Genomic DNA, 21,311 nt, shown 5'->3' on the forward strand with positions numbered 1-21,311 from the left:
GACGCTGTGGATTCGGCAGGAAGGAAGCTTGAGCCTTGAAGACCCGCCGCAATCTTTCGTGGAACAATCCTCCTTCTCACATCGCCCTCTGTGAATAGGTTATGATATCGCAATTCGGGATGAACTCGCTGATCTCCCATATTAATAACATTCTCAATTGCTGCGTTTTCTCCTGATGAACGTTCTCAACCAATACTCGACAAAACCTGGCATCGTCCAGACCTTTTCACGTCATGTCGGCCTGTCTTATATATGCCTAGCATGCCGTCGGGTTACAATACAGTCTTTACATCATCCTCCGCGTGTAGGACCTTTGCTTGGCCCAGGTTTACAAAGAGGTCTCTTCTCTCTGAATGCTCGATTCTCGCAGAAACATGGCGCGACAGAACCACCAACTGAGAAAGATACTGGATCATCCGGAAGTCAATCACAACGACGAAAACTAGCTCGTTCGCCAGCTGCCAACTCATCGCTTCGCCGGGTTGCAGTAGAGGCACAACGTACGAGGAGTGGGATTCTCTCGAGGACGCATCTTTTGGAAAAGGGATTGGGTGAACTCAAGGTATGGTCCGTGACCTACGGTGTTTGGTCAATGCTAATCTCTTTTAGACGGTCACAGCATACGCAGTTGCTGAGCAGTTCAATATAGGCAAAGTCAAGGATATTCTACAAGAAAAAGGCTACGAACCGGATCCCTTCGACACGGGCCTTTACCCTCAAGTGGTTCACATACAAGTTCCCATCGACTCGGTTCGGCGTATGACAAATCCGGAAGCCAACAATTTGGGATCTGACGAGACTGGTGATGTGTTTGTATTTCCCTCGGGGACTGTTGTGGCCTGGTCGCTTCCAGAAGGGTTTACTTCGTATCTAGCGTCCAGGACATTGCTCCCCGCAGCAGAAAATCCGCATACAGATAACCTCGAGACAGAAAATATGGAGTTTATTGAGGATCCTCAGCGAGAAAGCAGCTGCATTAAGGGGGATACTATCATACTTGGTACCAAATCTAGTGATGGTCCTGAGCCGAGTGGTTCCAACCGCCAATCTGTAGATACGGTTTTGACCAAAATTGCGTTCTCATCAGGACTGGCGCGCAGCACGAAGCTTGCCGTGCTGGAGAGTTTACTCTCTGACTATTTTGAATCGACGCGGAACATTCCAACTCTGCTGTCACAGGGCTCGCGACTACCATATACAAGAGATTTCATTCTCCGAAAAACCGGGCAACTACTCAGCGTCCGAGCGCAGCTGAACATCTACTCAGAACTGACTGATTCTTTACCTGACATCTTTTGGGACAGTCGACACGAGCTTGGTCTTGAAGGGTATTATGAGGAGGCGGGCAGAGCATTGGATGTTGGGATCCGCATAAAGGTCTTGAATGAAAGGATGGACTACGCACAAGACATTGCCAATGTCCTTCGCGAAAGACTCAGTGAAACACACGGGTTACGCCTTGAATGGATCATAATTCTCTTGATCGCGGTGGAAGTCGGGTTTGAAGTTCTCAGGCTCTGGAAGGAACGCGAGGACGAAAGCAAAGAGAAGAAATCAGTGACAAACTGATCTGTGTATATATAGTGATCAATGTACCTCTATTTACGAACTACGCTATTAAGATACCCCTCTCAGCAAAATGGAACAAATTAGTAGAAACGAGAAGACCCGACTCTTGTTCTACTTAGACTTAATAGACATCTCGTCGCGTGTATAGAGACTAGAACATATGCCCGATAGCTCCGTATTGTAACTTCATGTTTTCTATAACTCATTTATGTGATACTCAATTTTATCAATAACCAATAACTGCCATGAAAAGAAAGTGCATTACACAGGCTGGTCGACACCCAGGAGTCATAGTTGATTCCTTAGGCTTCAGGCACCCCGGGAGGTCATGCGCCTCACATAGATAACCAACCATAGCGTTTCAACTCGCCAGGTGACTGACTCAACGAACAACTGTACCTGCAGCACAGGATTATCCATCTCTTTCATCTTTATTTCTCACTATCACTACCATATTGACGCCCACTGAAGCTTCGCATCCCAAAAATTCAGAGGATGGAGCTCGTACCTTTTTCGCAATACATCCCGAACCCGCAACAGATCCTAAAGGCCATAACAGCAGGAACGCTCCCATTCTTGAGCTCAGAGAATCCAAACCTGACACCCAGTAAATTCTCATCATGTCCAAAACCAGAGTTGAGCTGTCAAACCAAGTACGATAGTCAAGATACATGCTGCTTCAACTATCCCGGAGGTCATTTCCTCCAAACCCAGTTCTGGGACGCTGATCCGGCTATTGGTCCCAATGATTCGTGGACGATACATGGATTGTGGTATGTTTACATACCTTCTACACTTGACGCGCTTCAGCAGGCTAAATGATTTATGTAGGCCAGATCACTGTGACGGTGGATTTGACCAATACTGTGATTCTCACAGGCGGTATAGCAATATCTCATTGATCTTAGTTGACTCCGGCCGTGGTGATTTACTCGAATATATGAGCGAGTATTGGAAAGACTTTCGCGGCGATGACGCCAATTTATGGGAGCACGAGTGGAATAAGCACGGCACATGCATAAGTACACTTGAAACGAAGTGTTATTCTGATTACATTCCCCAACAGGAGGTGGTGGATTACTTTGACAAGGCTGTGGATTTGTTCAAGAGCTTGCCTTCTTATCAGGTTTGTCCAATCTCCTTCTCGACGGAGACTAGACTGATTGTTTCCTACTCAGACCCTAGTAGACGCCGGTATAGTACCGTCACATGATCAGACGTACAGAAAGGCGGATATTGAAAAGGCTCTTAACGATGCTCATGGTGCGCGAGTTACTATAAGGTGTCACGGAAAAGCTTTCAATGAGATCTGGTATCATTATCATGTTGCTGGACGCCTACAGACCGGAACCTTTGAGCCAGCTGATGCAGGTACGTGCACATATCATACATCTTTTGATAGAAGAAGTGACTAACATCTTTCAGTTGGAGGGGGATCAAACTGTCCTAGCTCCGGTATTCGCTATATCCCAAAACGCTCAGCTCTGCCTCATAGACCTCATCCTACGACCACTCGTCCTCCTGGACAACCCGAGCCAACGGGCCCTGTAGAGCCCCGTCGAGGAAATCTGCGCGTCTATACGGGTGATCAACAACAACGTGGCTGTCTCATCAGCCATGGTACGTGGTTTACGTCAGGTACCTGCGCGACATTCAAAGCAACAAAAGTCACTGGTATGCTCATCTCATTCCACTCCTGTTGGGCATAATATTAATTGTTCATGTTTTCAGGTGGCTTTAATGTCCAAACCCGTAGAGGACCCTGTGGGTTCGTAAAGGATGTTTTTACGTGCGGCCATCAAATTCGTGTACCAGCTCTATTCGAAGTAAGATCTGCCGCTCTCTCTGCACAAAAAATACACAAGAAAAGGAATGAAAAGGAAAGAAATCAGCTAACTTAGATATCGAATTAGATATCCGATAACAACCAGCTAACATACAACGGAAGCACTACTTTCTTCGCCGATAAAGCTCCCAAAGGTCACGTACAAAGTAAAGTCTTTGCCCATGGAGGTGATAATGAGCATGCTATTGAGTTGAATATTACTTGGTTTGAGACATGAGGTCAAGGTATATATACATACAGAGCGTTCTTTTTGATGCATCGATAGTTTTGTATACGCTAGAAGCTTTTCTGATATAGATGAATGAATGGCTACATTGAAATGTAAACACTTGGAGGCCCCGCGGAGACATAATAGGACCTCTAGCTCGAAGTATACAGTAAAATGGTTAGAAGTTGGAACAATCTATTAATCCATTCAATGCTAGCCTAGTTATCTGAGGCATAGTCGCAAGCTCCTGAAAGAAACACACAATCGTTTGGAAAATAACGTGACAAGAAAGAAATCAATCGGTATAGTTGGTCCCAGGAAGCTGACAGATAAGAAACTCCACGTGAAGAAAACAAGAGAAGAAAAATAAGCACGAACAAAAAGCAAAATTCATAAGCATCATTCCGGCAGTACATGACAAGTCCTCTCTGATTAATAGACATGATCAGAGCGGAAATACATCCATATCATGAAATCGGAAACAGAAAAGAGATATAATAAAAAATCAAAACACTATCGCTTTTCCGTCCACAAGATAGTCATGATGTTACACACTAGAGGTGAATCGAATGTTGTACAGTTTCATTAAAAATATCGTTCCGTCCAAGAGCATGTCTATCGATGGTCGCGTTAGGGGGATCCGAAGAAATAGGAAAATCGTTGCGGTTCGTAAAAAGAGTCGTAATACCCAATCCAAGATGATAGAGTGGGAAGAGAGCATGAGTAACTTCTTGTAACAAAGGAAATAATATGCCGAAGCACTCATTGGAAGAAAGAATCGGTCGTATGATCATCGTTGAAGTCCAAGAAGAAATCGTTGTCGTTCACGCCAACTGATTTGCCAGAGAAGAGATCCATATCATTTGAGATTCCTGATTCCTGGCCAAAGTCTGAAAAGCTAGAATTGTTGTTGATGAAGATGTCAATCTCAGATCCAGCTGTCGAGTGTGTCAAAGCTGGCACCATTGAAGACGAAGAAAGATCTGTTTGCATCGAGCTTTCTGGCTCTGGATCAAAGCAACCGGCTGCTTCTGAGATTGGTGGGAGATCAGGCATCTCTTCGGCGATGTCCTCAAGAGGATGCCTGGATGAAGTACGAGACATTGATCCGACATCACTCAAAGGGCTGTGAGAACGGGAGGTCTGCGCTGGCGAAGAATTATGGCCAGTACTGTACCCTGGAGACGCCGGAGGTGTGCGAGAAAATACCTCAGATGGCAAGCAGTAGTCTCCTGACTGAAACATGGCCATGTCTTCCAAGGGACTTGACGCTTGGATGCTCATGCTCTCGAATCCATCAGAAGGTGGCGTGCTACACGAGCTATCAGAGCCGGATACAGACATGGTACCGGATCTTGCAGAGATCCTCTCGCGTGTTCGGGCGGCTTTATCTTGTCGTTCCTCCATATCTGGGCGACTCTTCTTGGGGCGTCCACGCTTTGTTGTTTTTCGAACAACACCTTTGTAACCTCCGATGCACATACCCCGTTGTCGATGACGAGTCAAGGCATCATGTCGCGCAAACACATTGCCACAGAGACATTCATAAGGCTTGTCGCCAGTGTGTATCTTTGCATGACGTTTGAGATCGTGGCCTCTGACGAAACATTTATCACAATGATCACACTTGTATTGTCGGTCACCAAGGTGTGTTTGGATGTGAGACTTGATGTTTTCTTTTCTTCCAAAGCGTCTGTCACAGCCCGGGTGAATGCAAACCCATTTCCCGTCAACGGGATCAGGTCCGGAAATGTAAGCTGCAATCTCATCAATGGTGATCCCTGTCTCCGTAATAGAAGCTTGGACACGGGAATCGAGATTGAGGCTATCGATAGAAGCGACTTTAGGAGACAGTTTAGGTTTGTTTGGCGACAAATCCGGTGTCTGACTGCCCGATCCAGTTGGGCTTGATTTTGACGGAGTAACCGTGCTGATGGGAACTTTGGCCGGCTTGGTTGGACTTGATGGTAGCGGCATATATGCTATCTCAGGGGACGACTGGAATGAGTGGGTGGCGGAAAGTATTTGTGTGTTGTATGCTTCTTGATCCTCCGATTTGATAGACATGCTCTTGGATACGAGTTGGAACTCTGTACTTTCGAAATCACTCTCCTGTGAAGTAAGCAAATCATAACAATCATAGTCAACGGGGGCAGTATTAGGGGGGGAAGGAACATCGATCTTGGGCTCAGCATAGTTGCTTCCTGGGACTCCTTGGAGTGATTTGGTTCTCTGCATATAAATAGGCTGTTGCGCCTGGTAGACTATATTCTTGACAGGCGATGTGTGGAAGTTTTGCATAAACGGAGCAAACTCTGTACCTCGGCGAAAAGGTGTTGTATCCGGAGTAATTGGCACGTAATCTAATATCATATTAGCAATGGTAACCCGCAGCCCTGCGTCTGATAAACATACTGGACTGCACCTGTTTCGGTGGCGTTGACGGGATGTACGACTGCTGAGATATATCCGATTGAACAGACGCACGCCTAAGGTCGTACATTTGAGCTAGCATGGATTGGTTGACTATATACGGATTCCATGTTCCGTCTCCGATGAGCTGATTGTCGAGTCCAGTGGTAAGTGTTATGGTTTCTTGAATGCATTGTTGTTGACGTTGTGGATGTTGCTGGATAGGCTGAAGAGCAGGCTTAAGTCGACGGCCCTTTGTATTTGCTGTTTTGATGTTCAGCCCTCCAGAGCTCATGCAATCATTTACCGGAGAATTTTCATTGCTATATTGGTTAGTATAAACGTTTAAACCTCTTGTCTCAAGTCGTTGGCTATCTGCATTAGATAATTGTTGGTGTTGAGGCTCGTCAAAGTAGGACTGCTGGTTGAGTTGACTTGTTTGTTGTTGTTCGCGTAAGGTGTTCGTATATTGGTTCTGACTTGTCATTGATGGTTGCAGATTGGCAGGCTGACCCAGACTCGTCCCTCGTTTATGCATTGAGTAACGTTGCAGCATAGCAGCGGTTGGGAGTAGTGGGACTTTAGCTGCCTCCAGAGCAACTGGGATTGAGTTTTGTCGCCGGTGTTGGCGTTGATGCCTCTGCATACCGGCCGGTGAACTGACAAGCATGGTTGATATATTGATGGATATACGCTAAGCGTCTCAATTGCTAAAATTGGATCCTGTCAAGATCACGTCAGATTGCTGTCTCTAAGTTGCTGAATTGATACGGACCTTCACACAACGAAAAGCAGGCGGAGTGCCGCCGAAGTCAATTGATTCTCTGCCAACAGTTCAAGCAAGCAGATATGTATAATTCTCGCAATGTTTTCTGACTTGAGCCTTGAGGCTTTCGGACTCGAACCCGTCCTTGCGTTTCCTAAAGGAATCTTGGCTTGGTCAGCTTCCGATCTTGCCAAATAAAAAGCACAAAAACGCTAGAAACTTAGCCTTCCCCGGAGGATGTCCTCTAGGGTAGTGAAGGTCTTATGTTTCTAGTAAAGATAAGTAGAAGATATAGTAGTTGGGAGGGTTTTCAGTAACAATAATTGCGGCTAAGCTGCAAGTATTGAAAGTGATACTAGACAGATGGAGAGAGTAAGGTGTGGATATGTATGAGGTTCCTCGAGCTACCGTGGGGGGAGATGTACTTGCGTCAACAATGGAACGGTTGCCGCGGCGACGGAGCTGTTTCCTCGGGCTCCTCACAGGGCTCATCCCACTACGGGCCGCTAACCAAAGGAGTTCACACGTCCTTGATTGAGGCCAGGCCTACGATGAGACTAACAGGCAAGTTCGCACTGTGGATCGTCGTCCTTGCGTCTTCCATCTCCGGTTTACAGGGCTGATGACTTCACCTCAGCCGCCAAGAGCTCCCTTCGTCGACTTTGCAAGCAATAATTGTGTGATGGAAATATGACCAGGTGACATTATAGGCTCTTAGACAGTAATCTCCACTTGCTCAAGTAATTCTGTTTAGCTTCTGTAAAATATATTCCTTCTGAGCAGCTGCGAGGGGCGTAGTCAAGATGGGGTCCTCGAATAATTTTGGGCGGTTTATGGAGCACTTTCTGCCTGTGATCTCAGGCATCAATGGATCGCGAAAATAAATCACGTGATCTATTCAATCGGCAACCGGCGAGAGATGATCCGACTCATCCGAGAGGGTCATCCCACGTGACCACACAATCATTTTATCTCGACTTGGCCCGCTTACCATTAAATTTTGTTCATTAACGATCCGCACTGAAGGTTGAGGAAGACAACTTGTCGAGGTGTGTTAGGCCCCAGTATATATCATTATAATCTACTCTGAACAATGCTCATCTTCCTATCATGGAAGACCTGTTGCCTTGTTTCATATTCGCTGCGACCTTGGCAATAGCGGTATGATGAAAACTAACTATTGTGCAACTACAGGCCTTCATCAAGATGCAGATCTTCGTCAAGACCCTTACGGGTAAGACTATCACCCTTGAGGTGGAGTCTTCCGATACCATTGACAATGTCAAGTCCAAGATCCAGGGTACGCAGCTGTCTTGAAACTTCCTCGATCGTATTCTCATAACATCGACTAACATTTACCAAGACAAGGAGGGTATCCCCCCTGACCAGCAACGTCTGATTTTCGCCGGAAAGCAGCTCGAAGACGGCCGCACCCTTTCCGACTACAACATCCAGAAGGAGTCGACCCTTCACTTGGTCCTCCGTCTCCGTGGTGGTGGTAAGAAGCGCAAGAAGAAGGTCTACACCACCCCCAAGAAGATCAAGCACAAGCGCAAGAAGACCAAGCTCGCTGTGCTCAAGTACTACAAAGTTGATGGCGATGGAAAGATTGAGCGTCTCCGCCGTGAATGCCCTACCCCTGAGGTATGTTACCGTATTCTCGGCTTTCCGGTGTTTCGAGGCAAATACTAATCATTCAATAGTGTGGTGCCGGTGTCTTCATGGCTGCCATGCACAACCGTCAGTACTGCGGAAAGTGCCACCTTACCTATATCTTCGATGAGTCCAAATAAGCGTTTCGACACGAATTCGATGTGAAGGAATGACGAAATATATCATGTGGCCTTGTTGCTTAGATGAGATATTAGTAGAAAAGGAATCGGTTCATTCTGCCAAGATTTTACTTGTAGTTCATTGTAGGATTTCGTCTGCACTACATACACAATCATATATCCATACGTGACTTGCTCAAAAAGTCACAAGTCTCAACTCTCAAGCGCCCTGCATGCCTGTTCGTATATTATCAAACTTGCTTTCCGGGAAATCGAGGTTATTGGGCGACTGATCCAGGGCGCCTACACCTCCGACAGTTTCCACAAAGGTACCGATCAAGGAACCATCCGCCTTTGAAGCGGCGCTCCCTCCTTTGTCACCGCTGCTTTCCCACCACATACCTCCACCCAGTCCATTGTTACGGATGAAATTGGCCTTTATCTCCGCGACTTGGACATTGTCATAACTCACCATTGTGCTACCGTCGTAGCACCAAGATGCCCCGACTTCCGGATCGACGTAATCCGTACCACCCGGACGGGGGAGAGCTTTGTAGTCCCATACGCCTTGCTCCCAGCTACCTTCGCCTACACCGTTGTATGATGTGCCTGGTCCTTGAGTATTCTGGAACGCACGCCCATAAAGTGGCATTCCCAGTACCATCTTTGAGGGGGGTACACCGGCGGCTTTGATGTAGTAATCAAGGGCACCGACGGTGGAGAATGGAGTGGCTGAAGCGTACTGGTTTGACGGGAAAAGATTGGCCTGATGGCCGGCGACTTGATCCCATGAACCTGCTTGTCCGTCAGTCGTCTGAGATCGGCACTGACTGAGGCCATAAGGACTGACCTGCGTAGTCGTAACCCATCAGGTTATAAAAGTCTAAATAAGGTGTCATCTCACGAAGTCGAAGCTTTTGATAGTTTGACGCTCCTGTATAAACCGAATTAGAATTGGAAAGTACTCTTGGTGGTTGTAACCTTACCCGCCGGACAAGCAATTGTAAGGAGGAATTTCCTATTTGGACCTGCTGCTTGATCGAGAGTCTTTCCAATATGGTCAGCATATGGTCCTGACATTTGTACGGAGGAGACAGGACATACCTCTCGACATTTCTGAAGAAGGGCAACAAAGTTCTGAGCTTGTGTATCATCTGTGCCACATCATCAGTCCAGTGTTAATTTAGAGCCTGGTTAGATAATCTACCTTGAGGATACTCCCAGTCAATGTCGATACCGTCAAGGCCTAAATCAAGAACCAACTGCGTAGCCGTCTTGGCAAATGTCTCCCTTCCAGTTTCTGTACTTGCTGGTTGCGCGAAATTTGCCGAGTAAGTCCAGCCGCCGATTGAAATAAGCACTTTTAGTCTTCTGTTCTGCTTCTTGAGCAGATAGAGCTGCTTTATGCAGCCGTAGGCATTGGTACCCTGGTCATTCCATGAATCGGTAGGGTAGTGCTTTTCTGTATCCGCCCAACTGTCTGTCAGGTAGCTAGATAACCTCATTAGATATATTTGAATGTAGAGTATTGATGGCAATTCGTCAGAGATGACTCACACTTCGCCCGATTCTGGACGGACATTGGCAAACGAGTACAACACATGAGTGAGCTTGTCTGCAGGAAGGTCTTGCGGATTGTGGTTACGTCCGTAGATTGCCTATACGTCTATTAGTGTTAAGCGCAAGAGACTTTAGGGTGTATAAATTCGGGGCTGAAGAAAGTGATGGGGCAGGTGATATTTGGCGGGGATCTTTCAATTAGGCGAGGATCATACCCAATTGACAAAGTAAACTACGGATCTCAATCCAGACATTTCGAGGGATTGTTGTTGGCTATTTACGTGTTTTATACCAACAAGGTTTGCAGGGAAATAAGGTGAAGCCGATCGCGGGTTCGTGAATGCGATGAACCAAGCGGATAGGAGTGCAACCACGGCGGGGAGTATAAAAAGCACTGTGCGACTGCTCGGCGCCACAATTGTGATTGATGATGTAGTGGTTTATGTTTTATTTCTTATAACTTGGGATTTTTCATGAAGAAGAAGAAGAAGCATAATTATAACAATTGAAGTGTCAAGCAGGCAGAGGGTGTTGTTTATTTATAGTTTGCGGCAAAACGTCTCCCAAGTAGATGTGGGCCGAGTTCTCCACTGATTCCGAGTCACAGCCTCAACTTAACAGATATCTCTCCCTCAGCCACTGCAAATGAGCCACTTTGTTCATGGAGCATGCTGTGCTGCATGTTAAGGAGCCGTGCAATGCCGTAATGATGTGCCTCGATGGTTTCGCTTTACTCGAAGCATCGACAACTACTGCATCATCACGTCAAATCATGCATACTGAATGATGACTTTGACTGAGGAACTCTAAGCAGAGCCTTGGGAACCCTTGATTACGCCGGGACAATGGGGACAGCTATGTGAACAGACAGGAATGATCGCTAGGAAAGGAGAGTCTGTTTCTAGTTCGCAGCTACCTAGACAAGTAAACGCATCCTCTTTCCTATTTAGTATTGATATTTTCGTAGACCTGCTCCTTCCCTCTGATCACGCCCAGCACCTGCCAAACAAACGAATCTCGCGTTTGATATCAACGATGAGAGCCAATCATCGCGGAAAGGAAAGAGCGCTCCTTCTTTCCCTCTATCGTATCCTCCTCCTCCTCCTCCTCCTCCTCCGTCCTCTTCTTCCTCTTTCATCTCTCCCCCGTCAACTCTTCCTCCTCCTTCATCTTCTTCTACCCTTCTTCATCCTTTCTCATCATCTTATCCTACTTTATTCTGCTTCAACTCTATTCAGCATCATCTAAATAGCCAGCAAAAGCCTCATTTGAGCCAGAAAAGGTAAGTGAAGCCTGATTCTCTCTTTCTGAAAGCCCCAAGCATTCCCTTCTCACTCTCTTGCTCGCGTTTCCTCGCGATTCCTCGTTCTTTTCCCATGTCTATCTCTCAAATTTTCCTTTTCATATCTTGCCACCTCTGTCACTCATATCACCTCTTCCTCACAGAAATATCTCACTTTCTCAAAACACAATTGGCATTTTAAGCCAAGATCAGTTCATTTCACGCCTCAACAGACTCTCACTTCCTTCTCTTCACTTGATTCCTCATCTTTACTTCCATTCTCAACTCAGAGGTTGTCATCTTCTCCTTGGGCGCTTGGGCTCCTCCAAATCTACTACCACTCTATCCTTACAGCAATACCCATCTCTTTGATCTTCCCGTAGTCAGAAATCTGACTTCTAGATTCCTCATTGTTCCAAGCAATTCTTTCTTCTTTCCCTTTACTCCCTCACCTTGTTGATCGTTTCAATCTTTTCAAGTCTAACAAAATACATCCACAATAGAACAAACGTCCCCAGGCATGACATCCGTCAAAGGGGATCCCGCCAAGGATCCAAAACCGTTTATCAACCCATACAAGAACTTGGATTTGCCTCCTGAGGCTTTTACTTTCGGCAAGCCGGTTTGTACTGCTCCTGTTGCACAATACTGTGTCGGCGCTTCGTTTGTCTCCTTTCTTCAAGTCAATTGCCCGACGGGCATTCCCGCACAGCCATGCTGCCATCAATGACCAGCCATCTTTTTGTCATTGTCCTTGTGTCTTGATCTTTTTTGTCTTGATCCTTTACCCCATTGACGTATGATTGACTGTCGGTGACCACATTCGTATGTCGGTCATCGACCGACTGCACACTATATAAGAAGCGAGTTTTCCACGCCCCCCCGCCCCCCCCCCCTTCTCCTGGCATCTGTTGGATTCCTTGTCCAAATTCATTCCTCACAAAATCCATACCAGACTTGTTTCTTAGGAGATACTAAACAGTACTTCGTTATCGTTTGGCTTATCTTTTGTTGTTCTCAATTTGTTACTTTTCGCACCAATCACCATGTCTACCAAGGATACCAAGGCACAACATGACCTCAAAGGCTCTATCGGGTCACGGGAAGCTGACCATGTTTTTCGACAGTATCTTGACAGCACTACGAGCGTCCCTAGGCCGGGTTACAACACCACTGGCCGTGAAGTCAATCTACTTACGAATGCCTATCCCGTCACCCAATTCCCGACTAAAAATGTCTATCAATACGACGTACGTGACCATACTATTTAATTTACATAACCTCTTTCAGAAAGATTCGAAAGCCTGACAGCTTTTGTGCTAGATTACCATCTTGAGAATTGGGAAGGAACATGAGTCACTTCCCCCTCGTGTGCGAAAGTTCGCTTGGGCAACTACCCTTCGAAAGTCGACTTGGCAGCAAATGATCTACGATGGAAACAAGCTCGCCTGGTACGTTCAATTCCCCAATACTTCAACACTTGCCACCACTAACAAAACGACTTAGGTCCCAAAACAGCTATGATCAAAACAAGTCGATCGAAGTGAACTTGAACAACCAGGCTGGCAACGACAAGCCTCCCGCCTACCGCATTATTGTTCGAAAGTCCAAGGTAGTCAATCTTCAAGTCCTACAGAACTGGCTGCAAAAGAAAGGCTCCTTTGACGAGCGTGTCTTGGAGGCCCTGAACTTTATGGATCATCTTTTGCGGGAATACCCATCAGCCAGGTTCACTGCAGTACGACGAGCATTCTTCGATCCAGCAGAACAGTTCCTCACCTTTGACGCCACAATGGAACTCCGAAAGGGATCCTATCAGGCCATTAGACCCGCTTGGGTGAGTTATCATCAGATTCTATGCTCTCATACAATGTATTTCTAACTGGTAATATAGGGTGGCAGACTTATTGTGAACGTGGACAGTATTGTTTGTGCATTTTGGCGTCAGAACACGATCGCCTGCTTGACGGATGCCTTCCTTAAGAACTTCGACTGGGGAAGGACCGCCAAAGCTTTGAAGCAGCGGTGGAATGATCCCAACGACATGTCCAGGGGCATTCGTGATAGCCCAGCATGGACCTTTGCTTCGGCCAAGATCAAACATCTCGAAGTGAAACCCGTGTTTCCAAATTGCACAACGGACCGCACGTTCAGCGTCCGCAAGATTAGTCGTCATGACGCAAATTATGTTTTCCCATGGACAAACCCTGCTACTGGCAGAGAGGAAGATATTACGGTTGCCAATTACTACCTGACCAGGTACAACTACAAGCTTACTTCGCCGGACTTGCCTCTCGTTGAGATGACAACAAAGGACACATTGTATCCAATGGAATGTGTTAAAGTGATCGGGCTACAGCGCTATCACCACAGGTTGAATGACAAGCAAACTGCCATAATGATCAACCACGCAGTTCGCAAACCTGAAAAGCGGTTTGGTGACATCAGGGCTGCCAAACTGAAGCTTTCTCATTCCACTGATAGGGTTCTCAATACTTTTGGCATGAAAATCCCAGATCAAGAGATTGTCACCAAGGGACGTCTCCTTGCCGCGCCTGAGATTCATTTCGCTAATACGAAGATCGACCCGCGCACACAGGGTCGTTGGGATCTACGTGGCAAGAAGTTTCTCAAGACCAATAGAGAACCATTGCAGCGCTGGGGTGTCGGTGTCTTCAAGTCACCCAGGAGTGGTTTGACCTTTACCCAGGCAGACGAATTCATCAAGTTGTTTATGAAGCAGTATGAAGGTCACGGTGGACGGATCTCGTCGCGTCCAGTTTTGATTGACCTTTCGGGTGACACTCATTCAGCTGTGGAGCGCCTATTCACCACTACCGCAAATCATTTCAAACAACGTCCACAGTTACTCCTCTTCGTCGTCCCTAACAAGGACGTTCTTGTCTATCATAAGATCAAGAAGAGTTGTGACTCCCGATTTGGCGTTGCCTCCCAGGTTCTGCAGTCGGCTCATGTGTTTAAAAAGCAACTGCAGTACATGTCAAACGTGGCGATGAAAGTCAATGCCAAATTGGGAGGAGTGACTTGCAAGGCTGCTCCCCGTCAAGCATCCATGAATCGCCCCGGTTGCATGATCATCGGCGCCGATGTCTCTCACGCAGCACCAGGCAGCATCGCAGCTTCCTTGACTGCTATCTCAGTGTCTGCAGACCTGGACTGCGTTAAGTACATGGGCAGTGCTCAGACTGGGTATAGCCGTGTCGAAATGATCGATGAGCACAACATGAAGAGCATGCTGACGCCTCTGGTTGATCAATGGACCAAAACAGTGGGTCAGGGACGTCGCCCTCAATGCATCTATTACTTCCGCGACGGCGTGTCCACTGGCCAATTCGCTCAGGTGCTTGAACAGGAGGTTCCTATTATCCAAGATATCATCTCCACCGGTAGTGGCGAGAAGACACCTCCTAAAGTTACGGTTGTGATTGCCAACAAGCGTCATCATATTCGTTTTGCTGCAAAACCGGGTGATATGGTTGCAGGCGACAAATTCCGCAACCCTCTGCCTGGAACTCTTGTTGAGCGAGATGTCACCAGCCCGCATGACTGGGACTTCCTCATGGTCACACATGTCGCCTTGCAGGGAACAGCTAAGCCCGTGCACTACCACGTTATCCGCGACGATATGAGGCATAAGCCCGAGCAATTACAGAACATGATCAATGAACACTGTTATCAATATGTTCGCTCGACGACCTCGGTATCTTTATGTGAGTACGACCCTCGTTTAACATTGGCTCCTGTTACTAACTAGCGATAGTCCCTGCGGTTTACTACGCGCATCTGATTTCCAATCGGGGTAAAGCCCAGAGCCAGGATGAATTTGTGGACAGCTCTGAAGAAAGTTCTTCGGAGGATGCTCACCATAAACAAGTCACTGCTCCGAAGCCTTTAATGCCGATGGCAAAGCGCGAGACTCACAATCATCTGGACATGTGGTTTGTTTAGACTGGAAATGGGGACTTTCAAATCTCAAGGATGATGCTATTATGATAATTTTTTCTCTTTTCTTTTTACTTACATAAGCAATTTAATGCAACTAGTTTGGTCGATTGTATCCGGCTTCACAAGCTGGTGACTCTAACGATCCTAGATACAACCGTTACTGGATACCAATAACTATGATACGAGGGAGCATCAACAGATAGAACAGACTTAGAATCAGTACAATAATGGCTTTCTCAGTATTTCCATGCGCTCGAAGCAATAGTACAGTATAATTCATCTGTGGTAGTTTTCGAACGACAAATCTCCCTCCGCCAGAGATATAGATGCAATGGGAGTAACGCGTAGTATGAACGTGGCAATAATATTAAATTACAGAGACATCCGTCCAGGGCATGTATTTCAGAATGAATCCATGGGAGGGTAAGACCGAGCTACATACTGAACTAAAGTGAATGAAAGAAGAGAGTGGGCGAAGAAAGAGGAAACGTGAATAAGACGATTGAGAACAGTGGATATGTGGATAGTTAATGGCATTGCGAGGGGCCTCAGAACGAGATAGGATAATCTTTTTATTGGAAAAGTGGATTAACAGCGACATGAGCGGGTTTTTGATGATCGATTTCAAGAGTGGCCGTTGATGCTTTCGGGGCTCATCATGCTTGTTGTCCCGGCGGCGTTCTCATTGTTGGATGAGTTGATGCCTACAATCCTGTTAGAAGACACGGCTCGATTGGTTTGTGGGAGGGCTTCAAGCATTATTGCTGTGTGTACATACCATTGAGTTTGTCATGATGTGGATCAACCTCACCAGTCAACGTAGCGCTGGAACCCGTCATCCCAACGCCGTCATTCGATGCCCCTAGATCGCCTTTGAGATGCTCACCAGGTAGTTTGTTGCTAGCAGCTTGATCACCAGGTTTGTTCTCCGTCGAAAGCTTTGAGTCACCGATCAATGAAGCGAATGACTCGTCGTTGCCTGACGGTCCCATTGTAGTCGAAGTAGAAGTGTCAGCAGAGGTACCATTGTTCTTCTTGGCTTTCTTCTTGCTAGGCTCTGCAAAGCTGAGTCCTGTTTTACTCGAAGACATCTGTGCGATGCTTGGTGGTAACGGTCGCTTTTGAGGGCTCGTTGTGAGGTTTGAGTTGCTGGGCGGAACAATTTTGCCTGAACCTGGAAGCTTTGGACGAGAGGGGCGTTGTTTGAGAGGAAGTTCGAGATCTTCTGTAAGAGGCTCTTCACCGTTGGCCTGCAACTTCTGCAAGAAGAAATTTTGTACCAAACCAATTTGTGAAGGAAGCGACTCCATCGTAATATGTGGATACGGCGGTGGGACGGGGAATAAAGTGCTTGCGGTTTGGGAAGCACTAGGAAGTGCAGTCAGTACGGAGGTACTAGCAATAAGTAGTAGGATGGTCGACACTTACCTTGTGTTTTGTGATTGGTGCGCGTTGTACATCCTATTTTGAAGAAGATGGAACGGCACACTCAAACTAGCAAGACCAAACTCTCTATCCAAGCCCATTTCCTTGAAACCAAAGAAATCCTCGTCAATATCCTCTGCAAAGTCTCCTCCAACAAATTGCTCGCTCCCGTCGTTGAATGCATTGGAGCCATCCCCGGTGGTATCATGGAACGCCGGTCTAAGTAATTCAGTGAAATGGGCACGGAGACGTTCATGAATGACTCCAAGCTTTGTCCCAACACGTTCAATGTCATCCTTGATATATGACTCTAGAGATTCAACATCGGTTCCCACTGCTGAAAGAGTATGAAGAATGACTTCCTGCTGTGTATATGGCGACTTGTATTTCGCAGCACTCGAGTTCGATACGTCAGAAGTTTCAGTGACTGGAATCTTTGGAGCTTCCATGTATTCTTTCAATGTCCGACTGATCTTCACGAAGAATTCAGAAGCAATGTCGGTGATGGCGTCCAAAGCCGATGGTTGATACTCTTCGAATCCAGTATGATAAAGAAGTTTTCCAACGGACCGCTGCAGTGCCGCTTTGGAGATCCATGGGTTTATCACAGGTCCTTCATCATTCATAACGTGTGTTGACACATCCTGTTCCACGAATGGTTCAGGATTATATTTCTGGAATTGATTCTGATAAACCTGAGACTGAAGTTGCATCTGCTTGACAATGCTGACTTTGGAACAGATCTTCCTCGTCTCTTGCATTTGTCGCATATTAGCATCCATCCTTCGAGACAGTTTGCTATCAGGCTGCGTAAAAGATCCCTTTGGCAGAATATGTAAGAATTCCTCCATGTTATCGACCACGTTACCCTCAGCATCTTCGCGCCACACCAAATGTGGTGGAATATCTGGAATCCCTGACATGACATCATAATAATCTGGAATGACTCTGTCGTCTTCTTCCTCAATTCCCTCAGCAAGCGTTTCACTGGTCTCCGGCTGCAAAGCATTACTCTGAGATTCGACCGCTTTATCAGATTCAGGGCCAGCCTGTTTCTGATTTTTTAGCCATCTTCGCATGCCCGTCTTGGTCCGAAGTAGCGCGCGCTCTTCAGCATTCAATTTGTCTCCTTTGAAAAGACGATGTCGTTCAGCTGCGATGAGAGCGCGATCCTTCTTGGTGACCTGCTTCCAAATTTGATATTCGGGGTCGTCGTAATCAAAGCCTATCGCAGACGTGCCAGCCATTGTCAGAGCAGGTGCAACAAAACTGTCCATCTCCATGGCATCGAGCTGACTACCAGAGGCGGCTGCTCCAATGCCATTTGCACCAAGAGGGGTTAGTGTTCCTGGTGGCGGAGTGGACAATCCGTTCTGACTCCCTTCTGCCAGACCATCTGCATCGGGGCCTACCGAATTCTTCGGTTGAGAGCCTAATGGTCCGGAAGGGGCCTCTGAGCCACTTGGTGTTTGCCGGCTTGGGGCAGCAGCTCCTTTCTGAGATGTCTTTTTTCCGGGGGCCTTTCTGCCTCTTGACGACATGATAGGTTCGTCATCACTCTCTTCTGCACCGTCCATTTCGGCTAGCTGAAGTCTACGCTCTTCTGCCTCTACCTCTGCACGATCCCTAATCACAATATCGGGTATCAAGGGGACAAGTTTTTCTGTCTCTTTTCTCATAAATAGGGCATGTTTGCGCAAAAAGTGTTCCGGCGATGCGTTATATTTCAAACAGTTGGCCCAGATAAGGTTAAGGTCGTCAACAAACTCCTGCTTCGATTTGTATTGCAAGGTCTTGAGCTTCTTTGTCATGGTTCCCAAATCCATCGGATGTTTGATAACTTTTAAATGTCAGCCTAATCTATATAACAGGAGTCTTTCATAAGTTGAGCTCACCAGTATGATAGTCCGGGGCCTCGCGCTTGTTAACTCTCGACAAGAAGAACGATGAGTGCTCAGTCATGGCTTTCAGTTCGCTCAGAACCTTCTCGGCGGCTTCATAAAGTTCTTCCTGGCCTACCTTCTCCTCGCTAGCCCACTTACTCCGATTTTTGCGGACCTCGCTCATCAAGCTGCGAAGCTCGGCATCGGATGCTTGCACCATTGTGCGCTTCATATCAATGCGGGCAATGAGGTTCTTCAATGTTAGACTGGAGGCACCGAGGTTGGCATTACTCAGCGACCCGTACCCATTGGCGCCGCTGCTCCCATTGTTCCCAGAGTTGTTAACACCTTGTCCGGACATCTCAGCTTCCACGAGCCTCTCCGACTCCTCGAGTCGTTCCTGCTCCTTCATGGCATCATGGTCATTTTCGAGGGTGTGGAACATAGTCTGAAAGCTTTGGCGCGCAGCCTGTTCGGTGGCCTTCTTGCCCTCTTCGAGTTTCTTTCGTGTTTCCTCCAATGTGTCTTTCTTGGTATCCTTGCCACTGTCTGCGGGAGTAGCTGTTGCGGGAGACGGTCGTTGAGCGGGCGACGCATCGTAGAGCGGCGTCACAGCAGATCTAGCCTTCAAGGGAGACGCGTTTGCATTTTCTTGAGTTTCGCTTTCTTCCTCGTCGTCATATTCGTCGTAATTGTCATCGTCAAGTTTTCGCGCAGCTTTCTTCGCCGGTTGGCCCGAGTCCTGGGGCCGGGCCGGAGTAATTTCCGGGGCTTCTGGGACGGTCGCAACTGCCTCTGAAGGCGCGGATTCGCTTCTTTTAGCGCTGAACAAGGCGTTTATCTTGGCTTCGCTGAGATTGTAGAGGTCGCGAAAAAGGGTGATGCGAGCATCTTCCTCCGCGGCAGCGTCTGCGTCGGCGATCATATTTCCGGCCTGGGAGCCCTGTTCACTGACGGAAAAGCGCATTTGAGGCGTTCGCGTACCAGACGAGACTCTGGATAGACCATTGACACCTCGCGCATCGGAATGGTGATCATCTGGGGGGCGCAGGTGGCCTGGGGGCATCCAGGCCAAATTTTGACCGAGGGACATATCCGCGCCCTGAGGAAACCCCGTCGAGGGGACCACTTGATTCGTCGGGTCGGTCCAGGGCAGAATGAGAGCGTTCTGGGCTCTAAAAAATCTTCAATGTAGTCTTCAGATCTTGAAAAATAACCCTATATTGGTTTTGAGGATCAAAACGATGAAATGAAGAGAGGGTTGATGGCAGATGTAGGGCTCTTTTTGGTAGTAATGACGGACTGAGGTTGAGAGAGGCCGTTAAGTTTGGCGGCCTCCGCAGACCAAATGCGTAGTTGCTCTTTAGCCCCGTTTTCCGCTCCCGTGCTTGGCTGAGCTAACCCAACAATCAGCTTACAACAATAACGACTGCTTCTCGCTATTGAGCAATGCCGCTGTCAATACTTTACATGCTCTGATTGATCCCATTCAAACCAAAAATAGCTCTTCTATTCTTGCGTCGCGGCGTTTGCTGTTATGCCTACATCGGAACTCATAGCGCATATCTGCTTCCGAAGCTCTATCGGGATTGCGTGGTCAGATTCAACTACAACGCTGAGCTGAACAACAATAGTCACATTTTTCTGGAGGCTGGGACATATACTTCTCAACAATGAGGATCCGTTTCTATTTTCTCGGTGAGTATCCAATCACTTTGGAAGTCCAGGAACTGCCATGTAAGCGGTAACATGCTAATGATGCTTTCAATGACCAGGCGCATTTGTGCTACTCCTCCTCTTTTCTGCTTATATGGGACTTCTACCACATAGCACATCAAACACTATACCGACGAATCTACAACCCAACGATAAATTCCTACACTTCATAACTTTCTTCCTACTATCTCTCGTCTTCTACTGGATACCCGACACATCTCGCCGAAGAGCGATACAGGCCAGTTTACTAGTCTGCACACTTTGTCTGGGAATCGGATCCGAAATAGTCCAAGGTCTTCTTCCCAACGACCGACTCTTTGACCCCTTCGATATCCTTGCCAATGTAGTCGGCAGTGTTGGAGCTATTGGTCTCTGCGGTTGGTACCATCGGCGCATGTTGGAGAGACGACGTCAAGCACGCTTCGGAGCCTTGTCGGACGACATTGGCGGAGAGCCTCGCGGCGACGATATTGAACTGGGACTCGGCGCTTCGGAGAGTCACCGTCTGAATCATGAAGATATGGGACCTCAAGAAACCGGCGTCGTTACGAATTTAGAGCGTGAAATCGATAATTGGGACGAGAACGCTGTCGATAACTGGGATACCGAAGATGGGCCCGATCCTGATGAAGAGAGTGGTAATGCTAAAATGAGGAATGATTAGTACAAATGGATCATGATAGTGAATGCGGCAACGGGAACGAATTTTTTCTTAATATGTTTGATTTATCATATTTCTCTACTCTATACACTATGGGTTGGTTGTTTGAGGTTTATACCGAGCATCCTTCATGTTGTAAGCTTGACATTTACGATGAGCACATTCCATCGACCTAGGTATCACGAATGTCTATATTGCCTACAGGCTCCCACACCTAAGCACCGAAGGCACTTTTTCTATATGCA

General features: G+C 47.1%; 8 protein-coding genes across 8 annotated transcripts, besides 2 other annotated features; 5 read left to right on the plus strand and 3 right to left on the minus strand.

Annotated features, from left to right (window-relative positions):
* The first annotated feature begins 45 nt into the window (after window positions 1-45).
* Window positions 46-1,622, plus strand: TSTA_031860 (YagE family protein). Its single transcript, XM_002480316.1, has 2 exons — window positions 46-562; window positions 610-1,622. The coding sequence occupies exons 1-2, from the start codon at window positions 176-178 to the stop codon at window positions 1,567-1,569; spliced, it is 1,347 nt and encodes a 448-aa protein (XP_002480361.1). The 5' UTR covers window positions 46-175; the 3' UTR covers window positions 1,570-1,622.
* A 390-nt stretch (window positions 1,623-2,012) lies between these two features.
* TSTA_031870 (ribonuclease T2 family, putative) lies at window positions 2,013-3,738 on the plus strand. The gene is made up of 6 exons (XM_002480317.1): window positions 2,013-2,342; window positions 2,401-2,695; window positions 2,748-2,940; window positions 2,995-3,243; window positions 3,301-3,395; window positions 3,483-3,738. The coding sequence occupies exons 1-6, from the start codon at window positions 2,065-2,067 to the stop codon at window positions 3,630-3,632; spliced, it is 1,260 nt and encodes a 419-aa protein (XP_002480362.1). The 5' UTR covers window positions 2,013-2,064; the 3' UTR covers window positions 3,633-3,738.
* A 65-nt stretch (window positions 3,739-3,803) lies between these two features.
* TSTA_031880 (C2H2 transcription factor Swi5) lies at window positions 3,804-6,902 on the minus strand. Its single transcript, XM_002480318.1, has 3 exons — window positions 6,811-6,902; window positions 6,039-6,758; window positions 3,804-5,986 (listed from the first exon to the last, which is right to left on the minus strand). Exons 2-3 carry the CDS (start codon window positions 6,703-6,705, stop codon window positions 4,386-4,388), a joined length of 2,268 nt encoding a protein of 755 aa, XP_002480363.1. The 5' UTR covers window positions 6,706-6,758; window positions 6,811-6,902; the 3' UTR covers window positions 3,804-4,385.
* A 905-nt stretch (window positions 6,903-7,807) lies between these two features.
* On the plus strand, window positions 7,808-9,374 carry TSTA_031890 (ubiquitin-40S ribosomal protein S31 fusion protein). Its single transcript, XM_002480319.1, has 4 exons — window positions 7,808-7,850; window positions 7,996-8,101; window positions 8,165-8,445; window positions 8,505-9,374. Exons 2-4 carry the CDS (start codon window positions 8,008-8,010, stop codon window positions 8,592-8,594), a joined length of 465 nt encoding a protein of 154 aa, XP_002480364.1. The 5' UTR covers window positions 7,808-7,850; window positions 7,996-8,007; the 3' UTR covers window positions 8,595-9,374.
* On the minus strand, window positions 8,503-10,648 carry TSTA_031900 (class V chitinase, putative). Its single transcript, XM_002480320.1, has 7 exons — window positions 10,349-10,648; window positions 10,131-10,231; window positions 9,781-10,064; window positions 9,678-9,727; window positions 9,560-9,620; window positions 9,424-9,507; window positions 8,503-9,368 (listed from the first exon to the last, which is right to left on the minus strand). The coding sequence occupies exons 1-7, from the start codon at window positions 10,385-10,387 to the stop codon at window positions 8,794-8,796; spliced, it is 1,194 nt and encodes a 397-aa protein (XP_002480365.1). The 5' UTR covers window positions 10,388-10,648; the 3' UTR covers window positions 8,503-8,793.
* A 575-nt stretch (window positions 10,649-11,223) lies between these two features.
* Window positions 11,224-11,299: a sequence feature (CT-rich).
* Window positions 11,300-12,290: 991 nt separating this feature from the next.
* Window positions 12,291-12,311: a sequence feature (GC_rich).
* Window positions 12,312-12,461: 150 nt separating this feature from the next.
* On the plus strand, window positions 12,462-15,514 carry TSTA_031910 (eukaryotic translation initiation factor eIF-2C4, putative; the record flags this gene model as incomplete). Its single annotated transcript, XM_002480321.1, has 5 exons — window positions 12,462-12,665; window positions 12,739-12,866; window positions 12,922-13,252; window positions 13,310-15,146; window positions 15,197-15,514. The coding sequence occupies 5 exons, from the start codon at window positions 12,462-12,464 to the stop codon at window positions 15,382-15,384; spliced, it is 2,688 nt and encodes an 895-aa protein (XP_002480366.1). The 3' UTR covers window positions 15,385-15,514.
* Window positions 15,515-15,582: 68 nt separating this feature from the next.
* TSTA_031920 (transcriptional activator spt7) lies at window positions 15,583-19,782 on the minus strand (the record flags this gene model as incomplete). The annotated part of the gene is made up of 4 exons (XM_002480322.1): window positions 15,583-16,085; window positions 16,160-16,749; window positions 16,810-18,646; window positions 18,702-19,782. The coding sequence occupies 4 exons, from the start codon at window positions 19,780-19,782 to the stop codon at window positions 16,006-16,008; spliced, it is 3,588 nt and encodes a 1,195-aa protein (XP_002480367.1). The 3' UTR covers window positions 15,583-16,005.
* Window positions 19,783-20,100: 318 nt separating this feature from the next.
* Window positions 20,101-21,290, plus strand: TSTA_031930 (VanZ domain protein, putative). Its single transcript, XM_002480323.1, has 2 exons — window positions 20,101-20,387; window positions 20,465-21,290. The coding sequence occupies exons 1-2, from the start codon at window positions 20,363-20,365 to the stop codon at window positions 21,067-21,069; spliced, it is 630 nt and encodes a 209-aa protein (XP_002480368.1). The 5' UTR covers window positions 20,101-20,362; the 3' UTR covers window positions 21,070-21,290.
* Window positions 21,291-21,311: the final 21 nt, after the last annotated feature.

Source organism: Talaromyces stipitatus, genomic scaffold, assembly GCF_000003125.1.
Source record: "Talaromyces stipitatus ATCC 10500 scf_1105507295541 genomic scaffold, whole genome shotgun sequence".
NCBI classification, from domain to species: domain Eukaryota; kingdom Fungi; phylum Ascomycota; class Eurotiomycetes; order Eurotiales; family Trichocomaceae; genus Talaromyces; species Talaromyces stipitatus.

Excerpts from the sequence above, each read along its gene's own strand:
- TSTA_031860 (XM_002480316.1), top strand. The coding sequence starts at position 176 with ATGAACGTTCTCAACCAATACTCGACAAAACCTGGCATCGTCCAGACC. Across the intron at positions 563-609 it reads AGGGATTGGGTGAACTCAAG|ACGGTCACAGCATACGCAGT; the intron begins GTATGGTCCGTG and ends AATCTCTTTTAG.
- TSTA_031870 (XM_002480317.1), top strand. The coding sequence starts at position 2,065 with ATGGAGCTCGTACCTTTTTCGCAATACATCCCGAACCCGCAACAGATC. Across the intron at positions 2,696-2,747 it reads AGAGCTTGCCTTCTTATCAG|ACCCTAGTAGACGCCGGTAT; the intron begins GTTTGTCCAATC and ends TTTCCTACTCAG. Across the intron at positions 3,396-3,482 it reads GTGTACCAGCTCTATTCGAA|ATATCCGATAACAACCAGCT; the intron begins GTAAGATCTGCC and ends ATATCGAATTAG.
- TSTA_031880 (XM_002480318.1), bottom strand. The coding sequence starts at position 6,705 with ATGCTTGTCAGTTCACCGGCCGGTATGCAGAGGCATCAACGCCAACAC. Across the intron at positions 5,987-6,038 it reads ACCGAAACAGGTGCAGTCCA|ATTACGTGCCAATTACTCCG; the intron begins GTATGTTTATCA and ends ATATGATATTAG.
- TSTA_031890 (XM_002480319.1), top strand. The coding sequence starts at position 8,008 with ATGCAGATCTTCGTCAAGACCCTTACGGGTAAGACTATCACCCTTGAG. Across the intron at positions 8,102-8,164 it reads TGTCAAGTCCAAGATCCAGG|ACAAGGAGGGTATCCCCCCT; the intron begins GTACGCAGCTGT and ends ACATTTACCAAG. Across the intron at positions 8,446-8,504 it reads GTGAATGCCCTACCCCTGAG|TGTGGTGCCGGTGTCTTCAT; the intron begins GTATGTTACCGT and ends ATCATTCAATAG.
- TSTA_031900 (XM_002480320.1), bottom strand. The coding sequence starts at position 10,387 with ATGTCTGGATTGAGATCCGTAGTTTACTTTGTCAATTGG. Across the intron at positions 10,232-10,348 it reads TAGTTTACTTTGTCAATTGG|GCAATCTACGGACGTAACCA; the intron begins GTATGATCCTCG and ends ATAGACGTATAG. Across the intron at positions 9,621-9,677 it reads TTCTTCAGAAATGTCGAGAG|ACTCTCGATCAAGCAGCAGG; the intron begins GTATGTCCTGTC and ends CATATTGGAAAG.
- TSTA_031930 (XM_002480323.1), top strand. The coding sequence starts at position 20,363 with ATGAGGATCCGTTTCTATTTTCTCG. Across the intron at positions 20,388-20,464 it reads GATCCGTTTCTATTTTCTCG|GCGCATTTGTGCTACTCCTC; the intron begins GTGAGTATCCAA and ends TTCAATGACCAG.